The 16,687-nt window shown below is 53.9% G+C and overlaps 1 protein-coding gene across 4 annotated transcripts in view; it reads left to right on the top strand.

Annotated features, from left to right (window-relative positions):
* Positions 1-15,966, top strand: part of LOC133352598 (ribosomal protein S6 kinase alpha-3) — a 69,620-nt gene extending 53,654 nt beyond the window's left edge. For 3 of the 4 annotated variants that reach the window (XM_061568361.1, XM_061568346.1, XM_061568368.1), the window contains 8 exons: positions 647-772; positions 1,181-1,270; positions 3,461-3,619; positions 4,252-4,413; positions 5,288-5,364; positions 6,717-6,834; positions 6,995-7,132; positions 8,005-15,966. In XM_061568361.1, the coding sequence (XP_061424345.1) occupies positions 647-772; positions 1,181-1,270; positions 3,461-3,619; positions 4,252-4,413; positions 5,288-5,364; positions 6,717-6,834; positions 6,995-7,132; positions 8,005-8,130 (996 nt within the window). In that variant the 3' untranslated portion in view covers positions 8,131-15,966. The remainder of the gene's footprint in view (positions 1-646; positions 773-1,180; positions 1,271-3,460; positions 3,620-4,251; positions 4,414-5,287; positions 5,365-6,716; positions 6,835-6,994; positions 7,133-8,004) is intronic. The other variant, XM_061568354.1, reaches the window with a different exon arrangement.
* The last annotated feature ends 721 nt before the right edge of the window (positions 15,967-16,687 follow it).

Genomic DNA, 16,687 nt, shown 5'->3' with positions numbered 1-16,687 from the left:
GGAGTCTTTGTCAAGGTTTTTTCCTATGTCCTGGCAGGCTCTGCTAGCAGAGTAATTTTAATAATTGTTATAACGCAATCTGTAACACTCACAATATTCCACGGATGTAAATGACCGTGACTCAAGAGGCGAGGCGCCAAACTCAGGTGACACTCAAACGCTGGGAGAAAGGAGTGGGGCCTTAGAGTATTTCTTAAAAGTCGGAGTGGATTGATCGCTGCCACTGCTGCGAGTGCGCAGTGGGGCCGTGATGATGGCCGCGTCACAACGGCGGGGGCTGCCACAGAGAAACGACGCCCGGCAGTGACCACGGCCCCCGCTCCTCTGTGTAGACAGGAGGAGGAGGTTGTGAGTCGCTGCTGCTGCTGCAAAGAGTTCCACCATGAGCTGTAGTGCAGGGCGGAGTGACAGGAGCGAGGAGCGGTACGGTGGACGACCGACAGTAGCGGCACAGTGGTGGCACAGGCAGGGGATCTTGTCGCTGGGTCCTGCTGGCGATGATGAGAAGCCAGTTGAGAGAGCGCAGGCAGGAGATGTTGTCGCCGGCCCTGCTGGCGATGGGGAAAAAACCGACTGTGGAGCGTGGCAGCAGCCGGCTATGAAACCCGGACTTAGCTATGAGTACTAAAGCTTTGTTTCCCAACAGCAGCTGCATGGCAACAGCGTGCAGTTCTCGGACGGCTATGAGCTGCGGGAGGACATCGGTGTGGGCTCCTATTCGGTGTGCAAGCGCTGCATACACAAGACCACCAACATGGAGTACGCCGTCAAGGTCTGTACGCGCGTGCGCGTGCCTGTGTGCGTGCCTGTGTGCGTGTGTGAGTGTGTGCATGTGTACGGGTTTCCTCCGAGTTCTCTGGTTTTCTCCCATAGCTAAAAGCCCACAGAATGTTGCCAAAAAGCATCCCAATGCTGTACCTGGAAATGACTCGATTGGGATCGCACGCGGTGGCAACATCATCACCCCTTTACTGCGCAAACTTAACAGGCGTGTATCTAACAGATAAGGTCTGTTTGTGTTTTTTGGGTTGTGGATTCCTTTAAATATATGGTTTGCATCCTGTTTTTAAATGTAGAAAAAGAAATAGATGGAAATCTATGAATGAATGAATGAACTATCCACACGCCAACTGTTACATTCTCTAATGTTTTGTTTACTTTGTTTTATTTTGCTGAACAGATCATCGACAAGAGTAAACGAGACCCATCGGAAGAGATAGAAATCCTTCTCCGTTACGGACAGCATCCCAACGTCATCACGTTAAAAGACGTAAGCTCGCTTTAAAATCCGCAAATTGTCTTAGGTTCGTCTCTGATAAATTATGCTCGGCCTGCGAGGTGGCCTGGAGGGTTTTACATGGCCGTGCCAGAACGGTGAACGTGCAGAGTTGGGCCAACGTCGGGGCCATCGCCGGGGCCAACGTTGACCAACGTCGGGGCCTAACGTCGACCAACGTTGGATGTTTACTGGAAGGGTGCTGAGCGCAACTGCTTTAAGAGTCTGGGTTCAAATCCAGGTTTCACCCGCCTGTGATTAAGCCGGGTTCTCTAGTGTCGTGAATTGTTGGTCTCAGCCCATTCACCAATGACCGCACACACGCAAAACCCATGACACTAAATTTGTTTTTGCACTTAAATCGGCTGAATTCTCGCTTTCAGAATGAACAAATATTTTTACTGTCGTGCGAGAAACACGGCTGTGGTTTCAATAAACTCGGCCTCTTCCAGATTTATCGAACGGGCTGGGCCCCTCGTTAACTCGTTTACAAACCCCCGTCGCGGCTCGGCGACCGTTTGGGGCCATTAGGCGCACGCGCGCGACCTTTACGCTAATTGGCTTAGGCTGGCCACACGCTGCCACGGCAGCGCAGGGGAAACAGGCGCGCGCACGTAGACACGGAGCACACGTACACAGGGCATGTGTGTACACGGGGAGCGCAAATACACATGGAGCGCGTGTACACAGGGAGCGTGCGTACACGGGGCACGTGTGTACATGGGGAGCGCACGTGCACACCGCGTGTGTACGGGAGCGCACGTACACACAGCGCATGTGTATACAGCGAGCGCGCGTACACGGGGCATGTGTGTACATGGGGAGCGCACGTGCATGCGTGGAGCAGCGGGAGCTCAAGGCGATGACACGAGCCAAAGAGTTCTCTCGGCTGAAGGGGCTGTGCCTGCAGGTGCTGTTGGCAAAGCGCATATTGGGGTCGGCGTGACACGAGTTTGCAAAGGGGCTGTGTGGGCAACATCGCACGCACACACGCACGTGCATACGCGGGATCTGGCCATTTCAGGCTGAGTAGACCTACAGGGGTAGGTGCTTGTCATAAGACAGTGCGCACACACGTACGTAGTCACGGACACACACATCAACACAAGTACAAATACACACATCCATGAATACGCCTACAAAAAGGAGAAAGATCTCCCATGTAGCCTACAATAAAATGCTTTTAGCGAGCACCTATTAAGGCTGGCACGGTGTACGACGGAGTGATGTTGCCAGCACTACTCCCGGCCGTGTTTGTCTCCCCAGTGCTGAGGATTACACACTTGTACCAGTTACTCATTTAAGGCTGATCCAGTTCAGACATTCGTAATTGATGTTGGCTGCAAGCGAGAATCGAACTCGGGTTGCCGGGTTCATAGTGCGGTTGTGCTAACCCACTGCGGCACTGCTTCCCACATACACCGACAAGACAAAGATCTCTGTATAGCCTTAACAGACTGTAGGGGCAAGTGCTGTTAGCGAGTAGCACCTATGAAGGCTGGCACGGCACACGAGGGGGTGGGTGGCCAGCACCACGCCCAGCCGCCTTTGTCTCCCTAGTAGCAATGTTTACACACTGCACCAGGTACTCATTTGAGGCCGAGTCGACCTAGGGGAGGCCCAGAACCGGTTTAGATAATCATCATTAGTGTTGGGCGTGAGCAGGAATCGAACTCGGGTTGCTGGATTCATAGTGCACGCTTGCTAATCAGTGCGGCACTGCTCCCCACATACACCTCCAAACACTCGCACGCACGCATGAACTCTCTTAGCCCCAGTCGTAAATAGCGCCTGTGACAACCCCTTTGTCAGTAATGGCCTGTGAGTGGATGGCCTGAAAGGGCTTTTAACTCTCCCTACTTGTATGTACACGGTGTACGGGCTGCTGAACAATGGCCCAGCGGTCGGAGCACTCGCCACCAAAAGCACTTTGCACATATCCGATGGTTCGATTCCTGCCGCAGGTGCACGGGAATTAATTTCCAGGCGACACTGATGGTGTAATTTACAACTTTACCCCACTACATTGCTGCTATTTTGGCCAATTCATGGTTGGTGAGAATTGCAATCTTGAATTCTCAGTGATGTAGCTCTAGGATGGTGATGATTAAAATAATGATGATGATGATGATGATATCTCTAGGTCTACGATGACCATGACAGCTTGTACCTCGTCATCTCTAGGTGTACGACGATGGGAAGAGTGTCTACCTCGTCACAGAGCTCATGAAGGGCGGGGAGCTGCTGGATAAAATCCTGCGGCAGAAGTTCTTCTCGGAGCGCGAGGCCAGCGCGGTGCTGCAGACGATAGCGCGCACCGTAGAGTATCTCCACTCGCAGGGGGTGGGTGCACTTCTCTCGGACGCACTCGCGTACACACATCAACCACTCACGCACGTACACATAGTAATCACTCATGCATGTACACATAGTAATCACGCACACACACACACAGCAATCACGCACGCACACATAATTATCACTCACGCACACACACACAGCAATCACTCACACATGTACACATAGTAATCACTCACGCATGTACACATACACACAGCAATCACTCACGCACGCACACACACACAGTAACCACTCATGCAAGCACACACCCAGCAATCACGCGCACACACACACACACAGCAATCACTCATGCACGTACACATAGTAATCATTCTCGCATGTACACACACACTGCAATCACGCACGCACGCACACACAGCAACCACTCGCGCAAGCACGCACACACAAGCAAGCAATCGTGCACATACACACAGAAACCACTCGCACGCACGCACACACACAGCAACCACTCACGCAAGCACGCATACACAAGCAAGCAATCGTGCACATACACACAGAAACCACTCGCACGCATGCACACACACAGCAACACCGCGCCGACCACACGCGCACAGCCACTCATGCCGCCTTGCGACTCCCTCCTCCTCCTCCTCTTGTCCCTCTTCCTCTGCCAGGTGGTGCATCGAGACCTGAAGCCGAGCAACATCCTGTACGTGGACGAGTCGGGGAACCCGGAGTCGCTGAGGATCTGCGACTTTGGCTTCGCCAAGCAGCTGCGCGCCGAGAACGGGCTGCTCATGACGCCGTGCTACACGGCGAACTTCGTGGCGCCCGAGGTGAGAGAGCGCGTAGCCGGCTGATGTTTCACTCGTGGCTTCCACTCGAGGATTCGCATGTGTGGCTGCCATGTCTGGGCAAGCACGGAGCCCCTTGCGCTTCCAATGCCCTGCTGCTGTCATAACGCGCAAGCATTGGCCTGCAACGGAGCGTTAGCCAGTCAGGGCGACTGTTGCTATGTCTCTCAATTTGAGAGTAATTTTTCAAGTTTTAACCACGATGCGTGTGTATGAGGCTATGGGGAGCGGTGGTGTAGTGGTTAGCGTGCTGCGCTACGAACCTAGCGACCCGAGTTCGATTCCCGCTCACGGCCAACACCAGTGACGATTAATTATCTGAGCTGGTCCTGGGCCTCTCCTAGGTCGACTCGACCTCAAGCGAGTACCTAGTGCGGTGTGTAAACATCGCCACTGGGGAGACAAGGGCGGTCGGCCGTGGTGCTGGCCACCCACCCCCTCGCGTGCCGTGCCAGCCTTCATAGGTGCTCGCTAACAGCACTTGCCCCAACAGTCTGTTAAGGCTACATGGGGGCTCTTTGTCTTTGTATGGAACTATGGTGGAGAGCGGTGGTTCTCGCGCAACAAACCCAGTGGGCCGAGTTCATTTCGCAGCGTTGGCGAACTTCAGTGATGTGCAGAATTATAACTGGTCCGGTCCTGGGCCTCCCTTAGGTCAACTCAACCTTAAATGAGTGTAAGGACATTGGCATTCCTGAGACAACGGTGGCTGGGATTAGTTCTGCCCCTCCCCCCCCCCCCCGTGTTGCCATGCTGACCTTAATAGCTGCTTACTGACAGCAGTTGCCCCTGCAGTCGATATGGATACATTGATTGTACTACTTTGTTTGCACGCGTGGGTGTTTTGTCTGCGTAGGTGCTCAAGAGGCAGGGCTACGATGCAGCGTGCGACATCTGGAGCCTGGGAGTTCTGCTTTACACCATGCTGGCTGGGTACGCTCGCACCTCGCACGCCATCACCGCAGTGGCTTCAGCCGTAAACGATGACTGCAACCAACTCGAGTGAGGGAGCAACTTGGACGGCGTGGCCAGGATCCACAGATAGAGCGATATTATGGCCAGGATCCACAGATAGAGCGATATTATGGCCAGGATCCACAGATAGAGCGATATTATGGCCAGGATCCACAGATAGAGCGATATTATGGCCAGGATCCACAGATAGAGCGATATTATGGCCAGGATCCACAGATAGAGTAATATTATGGCCAGGATCCACAGATAGAGTAATATTATGGCCAGGATCCACAGATAGAGCGATATTATGGCCAGGATCCACAGATAGAGTAATATTATGGCCAGGATCGACAGATAGTAATATTATGGCCAGGATCCACAGATAGAGCGATATTATGGCCAGGATCCACAGATAGAGTAATATTATGGCCAGGATCCACAGATAGAGCGATATTATGGCCAGGATCCACAGATTGAGCAATATTATGGCTCTATCTGTGGATCCTGGCCGCTGTTAGAACAGGCAGCAGCCAGGCAATGAGCTGGCACCAACAGTCGCCCAAGCTCTGCAATCCTCTACACATTAAAGGTGTTCAGCCAAATAATGTGCGTTCACACACACACGCCATGGCGCCCATTGGCGGTCCGTGTTGATAGCACCATGCAGTTGTGTTAGTGGGAATAAAACAACTCGATTCCACTATCTTGGCTAATTACAGCCACTTTGTCAATCCCACTGCTGGATGAGGCCGCCCCCCGCACAGTGGCTGTTATTTGACCATACTTCACCGCACTGGTCAAGTGCAGGTTGATGAAGGCGGAGCGGGGGAGGAAGCGTAGCGGTGGGAGGCTATAGAGGACAGAAGTAGAACGGTGAGACGTACCTCGTGTCCAGCGAGGAACGCTGCAACCCTGTGACACCCAGCTTGTGCATGGTGGTCATTCATCCACGCAGTGTCCAGGCTCATCCCTGCTTAGCTTCTGAGATCAGACTGGGCACTCTCTCAGTGATTTTTCTCAATCACGATCATCAGATTCTTAATTTAGACTGCAGATGTCCAGTTGGGGCGGGTCAGAAAGTTCCAACAATACCAAACACGAATAACGTATATAAGTACAAATTGCTGAAGTATGTCGACGACAACAATAATAATTATATAAAACATTGCTGCAATTAAGTTGTTCGTGAACTTGAAATGGAATCGCTCTACTTTTTTTTACGAGCATCACCCATCATTTATTTGTTTATTGACAAATGTAGCGAGTTTATTTTTCGAATTGTCCTCCTCTGCATTTGCATCCCCCCCCCCTCTCCTGGCGGGCGCCAGGCACACGCCCTTCGCCAACGGGCCCGACGACACGCCGGGCGTGATCCTGACACGCATCGGCAGCGGACGCTTCCTGCTGTCCGGCGGCAACTGGGACACGGTGTCCGAGGCCGCCAAGGTAGCAGACGCACGCGATTGTTGTCGCAGGAAAGCCGTGGCGAGTCTCCCGGCTCCTTTGGGAAGGGTCCTGGGCCGTCAGTCCACCCTGCGCGCGTGCCTGACTATTGTTCAACGCGTCCGACTTGGACGCGCGTTTTGCGTGGTGCGCACTCGTGCAGGACCTGGTGAAGAAGATGCTGCACGTGGACCCGCACCAGCGCTTCACGGCCGCCCAGGTGCTGCGCCACCCGTGGATCGCGCTGCGCGACACGCTGCCCCAGTGCCAGCTGACTCGGCAGGACGCGGCGCTTGTCAAGGTAGGAGGCAAAGACAAAGATCCCCCGCATAGCCTGAACAGACTGTTTGGAGAAGTGTTGTTGGCGAGCAGCTACGAAGGCCGGCACGGCACACGAGGTGGTGGGTGGCCAACACCACGCCCGACCGCCTTTGTCTCCCCAGTGGCGATGTTTACTCGACACCGCACCAGGTACTCATTTGAGGCTGAGTCGACATAGGGGAGGCCTAGTACCGGCTCAGACAATTGTCACTGGTGTTGGCCATGAGCGGGAATTGAACTCGGGTCGCCAGGTTCATAGTGCAGCGTGCTAACCGCGACGCTACTGCTCCCCACAAGGTAGGAGATCCCACCCACATGCGTACGTGCACCCAGATCCCCACACTTGAACACACTTGGCGGAAGTGTTGTTGGTGAGCACCTACGAAGGCCTGCACCACACCCGGCAGCCTTCCTTTCCCGAGTACCGAGGTTTACACACAGCACCAGGTAAAGGCTGTTCTAGAACGCGAATTGGATATAACGCGATTGAGTGAGCAGAACTACGTGGCGCGAGTAGGAATTAGCGGTTGTACGGCCTGCATATGCATCTCATGTGGTTATTGCGGACTATGCTTTACCCTATATTTTTCCATAATACGGTGTTTTTCATGAACGCAACTACTGCGTTATAGGAGAATTATACTCTACTCGTTTGAGGCCGAGTCGACCTAGGGGAGCCCCAGTACCGGTTCAGATAATCGTCACTGGTGTTGGTGGCCGCGAGAGGGAATCGGGTCTCGTACGCGCAGCGTACACACACGGAACAAACCCACTTTATAGAATCACACCACAGTCGGCCACACACATTCACAAACGCTCCCTCTTCCACCCGCCCCCTCGCCCTTCCCACAGGGCGCTATGGCCGCCACCTACTCAGCCCTGCACCACACGCTGGCCCAGCCGGCGCTGGAGCCAGTGGGCTCCTCCACCCTCGCCCAGCGCCGCGGCATCAAGAAGATCTCGTCGACGGCGCTGTGAGGCGGCGGCGGCACCACCGCCTCCTCCTCCCTCCCCCCCTCCCCCCTCCCACGCGCCACTTTCCCCTCCTCCGTCGCCGCACCGCAGGGCGCAAGCCACCCCCCTCCCCCTCCTCCCCGGGCGTCGTCTCTGCGGGGACGCGGGCGTGGAGAGCGCCGACCTCCCAGCTCGACGCGGAACGCCGAGGCTGCCAAAGAAACGACGATCGGCCGCCGGGGGGGCGGGGGGGGGGGGGGCGGGTGCGCCGACCGGGCAACGCGCGGCGAGAACGCCGTGCCGTGCCGCGCTCGCGGCAGTGGCGACGGGCAGGGGGACGCCCCGGGCGGTCGTGGAGATGGCGGCAGCGCCACCTGGGCGGGCGCAGAGAGAGCGGCGCGGCTCACGACCCGCACCCGGACTCCTCATCGCGGTCGGTGTTGCCGGTTGGACCCGGCCACCGTTTACGTTCCGCCGCGGCGGTCGCGGGGGGGCGCATGGACACGTCGAGCGTGGTGCCGCACCGCGGAGCTCCCCCGCTGGGACGTGAACGTCTCCGGCAGCCGCGTCACGAAACGAGCTGGAGCGGCGTGGGGAGCGGGAGCGGCGTGGGGAGCGGGCGTGGAGTGGGGAGCGAGCGAGCAGTGAGCGCGGAACGAGCTGCGTCGGTGGGCGCGTGGTCGAGAGCCGAGGCGGAGCCACGCGCATTGCGTTCTCGTGCAGCCCGCACCGGGACGGACACGTCGGTGGCGGCGATGCCGCGCGACGTCCGGTCAAGTGCACGCGGGCCGACCGCCCAACGTACAACTTTCCCTTTTTCCACTACGACCCTGATGGAGGCCGCCCCCCCCATGCCCCGGCTCTCGCGAAGCCTTGAGGAACGTAAATTAGGAACGGTCGCAAACCGCCGTGCTGCATCCTCTCTCTTCCAAAAGCACCCACCCATAGCTCACATCCCGCCTTCCTCTGCTGATTCGCAAACGATTTAAGAAAGGCGCGAATGTTTACGCACGACGCAGCGAAGTCTTTTCCTTTCTTTTTGTACAAGCGCCTTCAATTCTCACCTGGGACTTGACCACCCAACATGGGCTAAATGTTTATTCTATTGAATTATCATCAATTGTTTGTATTTGTATTAAAAATATTACAAAGCTTTATTTAATGAGGCGGGGGGTGGGGGGGTCGTTTGTATGACGTGGTCTTAGATGGGGGGGTGGGCGGGAGGCGGTGATGGGGGGGGGATACGATTTCAGGTTGATTAAAAACACCGCCAAAGTGACCCTGGTCTAAATCGCCAACTCGGTTTAAAGTGCTGCCCATAAGGAGACGTGGGGGGGGATGGTTGTGATGGGTTTAAATTGAGGATGTTTTTGTACAAATTCAGGAGAAATGTGCTTCCCCAATTTTCTATAGAAGTCGGACACAGGACAGTTTTGAGTGTGCGTGCTTTTGCCGTTTCCATTGCCTGTTGTGCGTGCGTGCGTCTGTGTGTGTGTATATATGCGGTGAATGCTAACGCACATCTGCGTGCCAGATATATAATTGATGCAAATTGATGTAAGTTCATTAAAAACTGCGGCTCAAAAAATTAAGGATTTGGGAAAGCTAGGATGCTCAGGATTTACCAGGATTCATGGAAGTGCCTCAGGCTCAGAGCCAAGTTAAGGCACACTTACCAGATGTTGGACCTGAACATATTTCTCTAGATCAGTGGTTCTTAGCCTAGGATGCACGCGCCCCCTGGGGGTGCGAGACGTGGCCAGAGTGTTTTTAGAAGGTAAATAATCGAAAACACAAATTAAGAAGCACGGGCAGGTAAGTACAACTACTTCTTTTCATCAAACCTCTGTATTTATTAACATTGTACATTTTTTTTTACGAATGAGAACCTTAGGGGGGGGTTGCAAGGCTGCGGTAAAGGTTAAGAACCACTTCTCGAGATCAACTCCAGCCTCCCGCACATCACGTGGCCTCTGTGGCCAACCCCACCTCAGAATCCCCTCCTCCTCCCACAACCCCCGTGTGGAAACAGACGCTGCTCCACCCTCTGTCTCTCAAACTTTCATCACAGACATCTTGAACCCTGCCCTCTGTGGTCGTCCTGGGGACTTGTGTCCGAGCGGCTCCTCACATCCCCGTTTCCCGGTCATCCTCTTCTCTCCGTCCCCCTCCCGTCCCCTTCTTCGCCCGTGCATTAACACCTTTGACCCCACTCCCCTCCCCGTGGTGTTGCCGCGGACGCATCATTTTTATTTCGTATAAAAATAACGAGTCCCATTGTAACGGGAGGTTGCTTTTTTGCGGAGTTCCCAAATAAAGACCACTGCTGACAAAGATGGCAATCGACGGAGACCCTTAACAGGAAGTTTCTGTAAACACACCGATGGATTTTGTTCAGTCTCCATCTGGTGCCACATACACCACGTGTAGTCCACCAGCCCACGCCAGATACTTCACTTAGGGTGGCATAACTTCAGTGGTTTCAGTTTCTTTTTGCGGGCCAATAACAGTGAATAGCGTGCCAACCGTTTCAAATGAGTGGGCTACGAAATGATTCGCTCTCATTAGCCTCACAAATACATGGGTACCGCTCACGTTTGACCAACTTAAGTGGTACAGACGTGTACTCCGGCCCATGGACTAGCAGGGCAGAGCCGCCACTCCCTTCAGCCCGTATGACCAGCGTGGTGAAGGACAGCCAAATAAATCCCAGGCATTTGCACTACCACCCTATTCTGGCCCACCAATGTAGCCCCGCAGCCTATAGCACCTGTTAGGAATTGAGGTCACCCATCCAAACACTGTCCTGGCTCAACCTTTTTCAGCTACGAGGTCTGACAGTGATTGTCGTAGGCCCGTAAGAATACATACGTAGTATTTGTTAACTTTCACATGTGTGCGTTAATGTGTGTGTGTGCGTTTTACGAATACACGTGTACATATATGCACGTGCGTTCGTATATTATAGATCTGTGTCCGCTGTACGTGCGTGTGTGTATGTCCGGATACTCTATACCTGAAGACAGTTCAGTGAAGCTTACCACTAGTTTTTTTTTTACCATATTACTAAATAAATTAACGTTCATAAAATACATTCGAAGCCATATTCCTTTTAAGTCATGACATCTGCATCGGCCATAATGTAGTTCGCTTGATCCCCGTGTCGACCAAGTCTGGGAAGTCCGTTTCGCTTCATATTTGAGAGTTCATCGGCCGTGATTAGCAAAAGTCAATGTCACGTTTGCCGCATTTGTTTGAGACGGTTTGTTGAACGCCGACGGCTGCAGTTGGGAGCGGCTGATCGCGTTAAATGCGGGGGGGGGGGGACATTAAAGCGTCGTAGCTTTAAGTAATTGTCTAAGTCGAGTTGAGGACTATTTGTCGGCGTTCACATTGCATCGGTCAATTGTTGCCGTGGCCTCCGTTGTAAGTCACTGCGCGCCGTCAAGAATACTTGGAGCTGACGACGCTGGTTGCGGCTGAAGCCGGCGGGAGACGTTGGCGGAGCGCGTGCACATCGCCCGCCCGCGCCGGTGGCGCTCGCCACGTTGGCGACGCTCGTTTTGTCATGCGGCAGATTCGTTCGTTGGCCGTTGCCGGGTGGTGGAGGGCGCACGGCACGTTTTTTTCCCCTACTCGGCAAACCCGACCCAAAAACCATTTGCGAATCAAAATAATCGGTCACGAAAGCCTGAGGGTTGAAAATGCTTTAACTCGACCTTATTTTTTGTTTCATTTGTCACTTTACAATCATTCCTATCTCTTGTCGAAAATGCCCAGCATCTCGTGGTTTTAACGACCAGGCAGTGTGAAGCATGCAACAGTTTTGACGGCGATGCCGGCATGCACGCGCGTGACCTACGGCCGCTGCTTTTAACTTGCATCACGGGGGGGTGGGGGGGGGTCGTTTCACGTCCGCTGGCGATGCAGACGGCCGCGGATGTTACGGTCCAATGCACCTCGCGGTATTAACGAGGGTGGACGCTGGCCTCGGAACCTCGGCAAAGCTTCTCGCTCCGTTACCGAGATGGCGGGAGCGTTCCGACAGCATCCACAAGAGTCAGATTCAAGTCGGTTGTCGGCACTCGCGAGGCCCGCATGGCACGGTGCGTGCCGCTGGAGGAGCTCGGAGTGCCGAGCGTGCACGTGCGTGTCTGGGGGAGAGGCTCTGGGACGTCGCCGACGCCTCTAACGCCGGGGGTGCTCGGCTCGGGGCATTCTCACGACGGGGATGTCCGGCGTGACAACACATCGGTCGAGACCCCCCCCCCCCTCCCAGAAAGTGGCACACCTCCTGGCTCTGACATAGCTCCTCGAAGACGCTGGCGAGACCGTCAACGGCATCGGAACATCGACAGGCCAAGGCGGACATCTCTATGAACGGAAAGTGTAAAGACACGAGCCACAATGGCGCTACAGTGAACCCCCCACTGTGGTCGTCTGCACTCCTTTCACGCGGGACGAGGAGGAGGTGCGGCGGAACGACGCGCTCTCTCTCTCGCTGTCCTGAAGCCCTCTCGTGACCAGCAGCAGCAGCAGCAGCACACCCCGACGTTGGCTTTAGTTCCTGGACAATTCAAAGCGGCGGAGCGTTTTCTGGGTTATTCGTACGACAAACACTCCGTGACCTGTTGGAGGCCATCCTGTGCAGGGCACTCGAGAAACTTCAGAAAACTGAATATTTTTTTTTACTCCAATCATCTCTTTACTTTGGACGGGGGCTCCACCATTTCACTGCAAGCGGAGGAGGAAAGTCCCGTCAGCCACACCGTGGGACTCCAGCCGATGCCATCCAGGAATCCAACCGATGCTGTCCTTTTCAAACGGACACTTGCAAAGTGCTGCTGTATTATAACGCATCCCGTCTCAGACTAATGAAGACATATATGCAAACGTCTCAACACCTGCGTGTGTGTGTATTCGGTGGGCTGTGTAGGGTGATTAGGCTTTAAAGAGTGACGTAGCTCCCCCTCCGATTGTGGCATTCGCAGCACGTACACACGCATCTGAATGCGTCCATAGATGAATGCACTAAGGGTCGCCGTGAAGACCCTGTAACAGCATTGTGTGTGTGTTGCCTAGGATGTCAATACAACACGTGTACACGTACCTTTATGCAGTACTGTGTACGCTCTACACACGTGTGTGTACAATACATTAGAATAAGTTACAGCCATTTTGTCAATCCACTGCTGGATGAAAGGGAGGTGGAGGGGGTTGGCGGGGCGGGTGCGTTTCGCTATACTTCACCACACTGGTCCACGCGTGGTTGTGCAGGAGGCACAGCACAGGGACTCTTGCCACTGATGGTGGCCGTGGGCGGGAATCGAATTCACGTCGCCGGGTTCTTGGCGCACTGCGCTAATGCGGCGCGTTGTGTACATACTCTGTATATGTATATACTTGCATATGTTCGTGTGTACAGATAAAACACTGTCTGTCGTACTCGTGCGCACATCCCCTCGTGTTGTGTTCGTTGTTACCCGTGTAAGATTGAAGTCGTAGCCCACTCATTTCAAGTCCAGCGTTTCAGTTGTGTGTCACTTGGCTTACACCGTCGCCTTCCACGTGTCTTCTATATATGGGCAGAACTAAGATGTTCTTGTTTTTAAACTCAGCTTTCTTGTGGCCCTAATATCATAATCTTGAAGAAAATAAATCCATTGTTGCCCAACACTCAACTCCTACCGTTATTGGCATTCATAGAAAACAGGAGAGGCATTGACAAACGTGTCTCAAGCTCCTGCTAAAATACGCGTGCTCGGTCCGACGTGGGGGGGGTTTGCGTGCATCTTGCACGGGTGGGGGGGGGGGGATGTCCCCTCTTGGGCGAGGCAACAGCGAGCCGCTTATCGCCCGGAAATCTGTGAGTCTGCCCCAGGACGTTAAAAGTCGTCAGTTGCCGACTCGGAATAATAATATAATGAATCACCCACCACTCGAGGCAATGCATGTACAGAACATACAGCTCCCCCCACCCATCTCTTTGAGATGTTAAAAGTCCAAACCCCCCCCCCCCCCGCTCCTTGTAGCCCGGTCCACGGCCCTAGCGCAGTTGCACCGCCTGCACACGACTCGGTCGCTACGCCGCTGGGCCACATGGGGGATTTTTACTATTATTTGTGGGGTGGTGGTTTACGCCAAATCGTCTTGCGGTGACCGCGTGGAAGTTGTCTTGCGAATGTCTCGTGAACAACTGCGGGGGTTTGCGCCGCGGTTGGCCACCGAGCAGTACGGACGCGGCAGCGGTGGTGGTAGTGGCGGTGGTGGTGGTGGCGGTGGTGGTGGACACCTTTGGACGGGCGGCGCGTCACAGGGCGGACGTTTTGGTCGCCGACAGCACGGGCAGGAGGTGCTGGCGGGCTTCGCCAAATTGTGCCCGTCGCGCGGCGTCCACGACGACGTCCGCCCGTCCTCCACCACCTCCTCCTCCACCTCCTCCTATGCCGGACGGCGCAGGAGGAGGTGGAGGAAGCGCGGGCCTCGTTTGATGTCAAAAGCGCGCTCGCCCGGGCAGACGGGAAACGTTTCGACGGTCGCATCGAACTGAAGCAGTGGTGGAATTTCCACATTCTCGTCGCGGGTGCGAGTCTCGACAGGCCAATCGGCGTTGACGTCATCGCACGTTGTCCACACGCGCGGTCGGCTCCCAGAAGGGTTTATTTTTGTTTGTTGTTGTTGAACATTTCACTTTTGCTCAAGTTGCAATTGAACGAAATGAGGAGCGTCGGGCTCGTTGGCGAGTGTGCGTCGGCGCGTGGAGGCCGACCGAAGGCCGCGTCTAAATACATCGCCACGCACGGCAGACCAAACCGGAGACTCAATAGATGATGAACGGCGTCCTGTGGCCCACGCGTATGTGGCCACATTGTTTTCTTTTTTACTCGGTTGCGTTGAAGTTGATGGGGCGTTCCACCTCCAAATTAAAACATTAAAAAACTGACAATCTCCGCCGATAAAAAATAATAATTTGAAACTGAATTCATACGAGTATGTAACGACGGGAGTAAATCGATGGCTTAAATGATGTTATGTATTAATTTGTTTGTACTATTTAATGCCTTTTTAACTGTGCGTTCGTTGTTATGGATGGCGACGTGGGTTTTCTTTGGAGTGACGCGGAATTGTGAAGGTGCCTGAGATGGCCGAGTGGCCCAGACGCGAGGCACCACCAGGCCACGACGCGCCGAGGGCGGGCGGGGGGGGGCACTCTTTGTCGCAGACGTAAGAGCAGAGTGGTGAGCAGAACGCGATTGCAATGGTTGACGGAAAAAAAGGTACTGACCAAAATGTAATACTGTATTTATAAAAAAAAACAAATGTCACATTCATATTTTTTTTTCTAGGGTTATTTTATTAAAGTGATGAGGAAATGTTTTTATTTTAAGCCGTATTATTTTTGGTTCACGGTTAGTGTCTTTTGGGTTTCGTTTGGTGTTCTATAAATGTCACACATCTCACGGTAGCCCGCCACCACCAGACAGAGCCGATCAAAGCGAGTTGTCACGTCATCGCCAAATGTGCCATGTTCAAGAAGCAGGCTGGAGATGATGGCCAACAGCTCGGCTCTCTCGCCAAAAAGAAAACTCTTTTCGAACCTTCACACGGGGTCGTAAAAAAAACGCCTGCGTCTAAAGTTAACCGCATTGTTTCGCCACGTAAATCTTACCGTGCGGGTGGACATGGAGTTGGTTGTTCTGAATTATGACGAAACCCGTGGTCAATCCTGATAACAGATTGCGCCTCCTGCCATGGAAACGTGGAATTTCCACCAATGGATGAGCATCGTCGACGCTCGCTTTGTCAGGGATAACTCATTTTTTTTTAATGATTACAAGTTTGGTGCCCACGGTTTTAAAACAAATAAAAGTGTAGTCCCCCCCGAGCGCACTCAGCAGTGGCGCTGCCGCGTCACGGCGGAAGTCGCCTCGGTGATGAGACGCGGGCGACGTCGAGAGAGACGGCGGCGACGTCTCGCACCCTTCCCCAAAGCGATCGGAGAGAGAGAGGGGGGAAAGGGGCGGCCACTGAAAGCAAAACGTCTAATTTAAACGTGTATCCGTATTTGTGGTTGTTCGTAGTTAGGTTTTTATTTAAGTGTTTTTATAGCACGTTACAAAGCGTCGCGTCTGTTTTTAAAGAAGACGAGGGGGGGGAGCGTGTCCACTCGTTCAGCGGCACAATTTCAACAACAACACAATAACAAGTCTGTACTCTTTCCCGTGTACGCACCCGTATACCGTCGAGCATGGTTGTGTACATTTCTTAAAATGTCTTGAACTTGTGGTGAAGCTTTGGGTTAAAGGTTTATTGTAAAGGGTGGCGGGTTTTCAATGTGCCTGTAGTCGCCGCCTGTCGCTCCTTAGCCATCGTCTCTCTCTCGCTCTCTGGACTCACCTTCAATCCTGGCTCTGGCATCGAGAATGCAACATCTCCCCAATCTACTGCGACAAAGAACTTTGCGCAAACATCGGTCGTCAAAATTGTCGACGGGAATAACGCGGGGTGTGTGCGCGCGCACACAAGGCCGTGACTTGCAGGGCAGAGAGGTGGGTGGCAGTACCAGCAAGTAGGTTTGCTA

Source organism: Lethenteron reissneri, chromosome 5 (genome assembly GCF_015708825.2).
Source record: "Lethenteron reissneri isolate LAM-NWPU_2019-01 chromosome 5, ASM1570882v1, whole genome shotgun sequence".
Classification (NCBI taxonomy): Eukaryota; Metazoa; Chordata; class Hyperoartia; order Petromyzontiformes; family Petromyzontidae; genus Lethenteron; species Lethenteron reissneri.
Note: the sequence above shows the minus strand (reverse complement) of the source record. Positions and strands in the feature narration are given on the sequence as shown.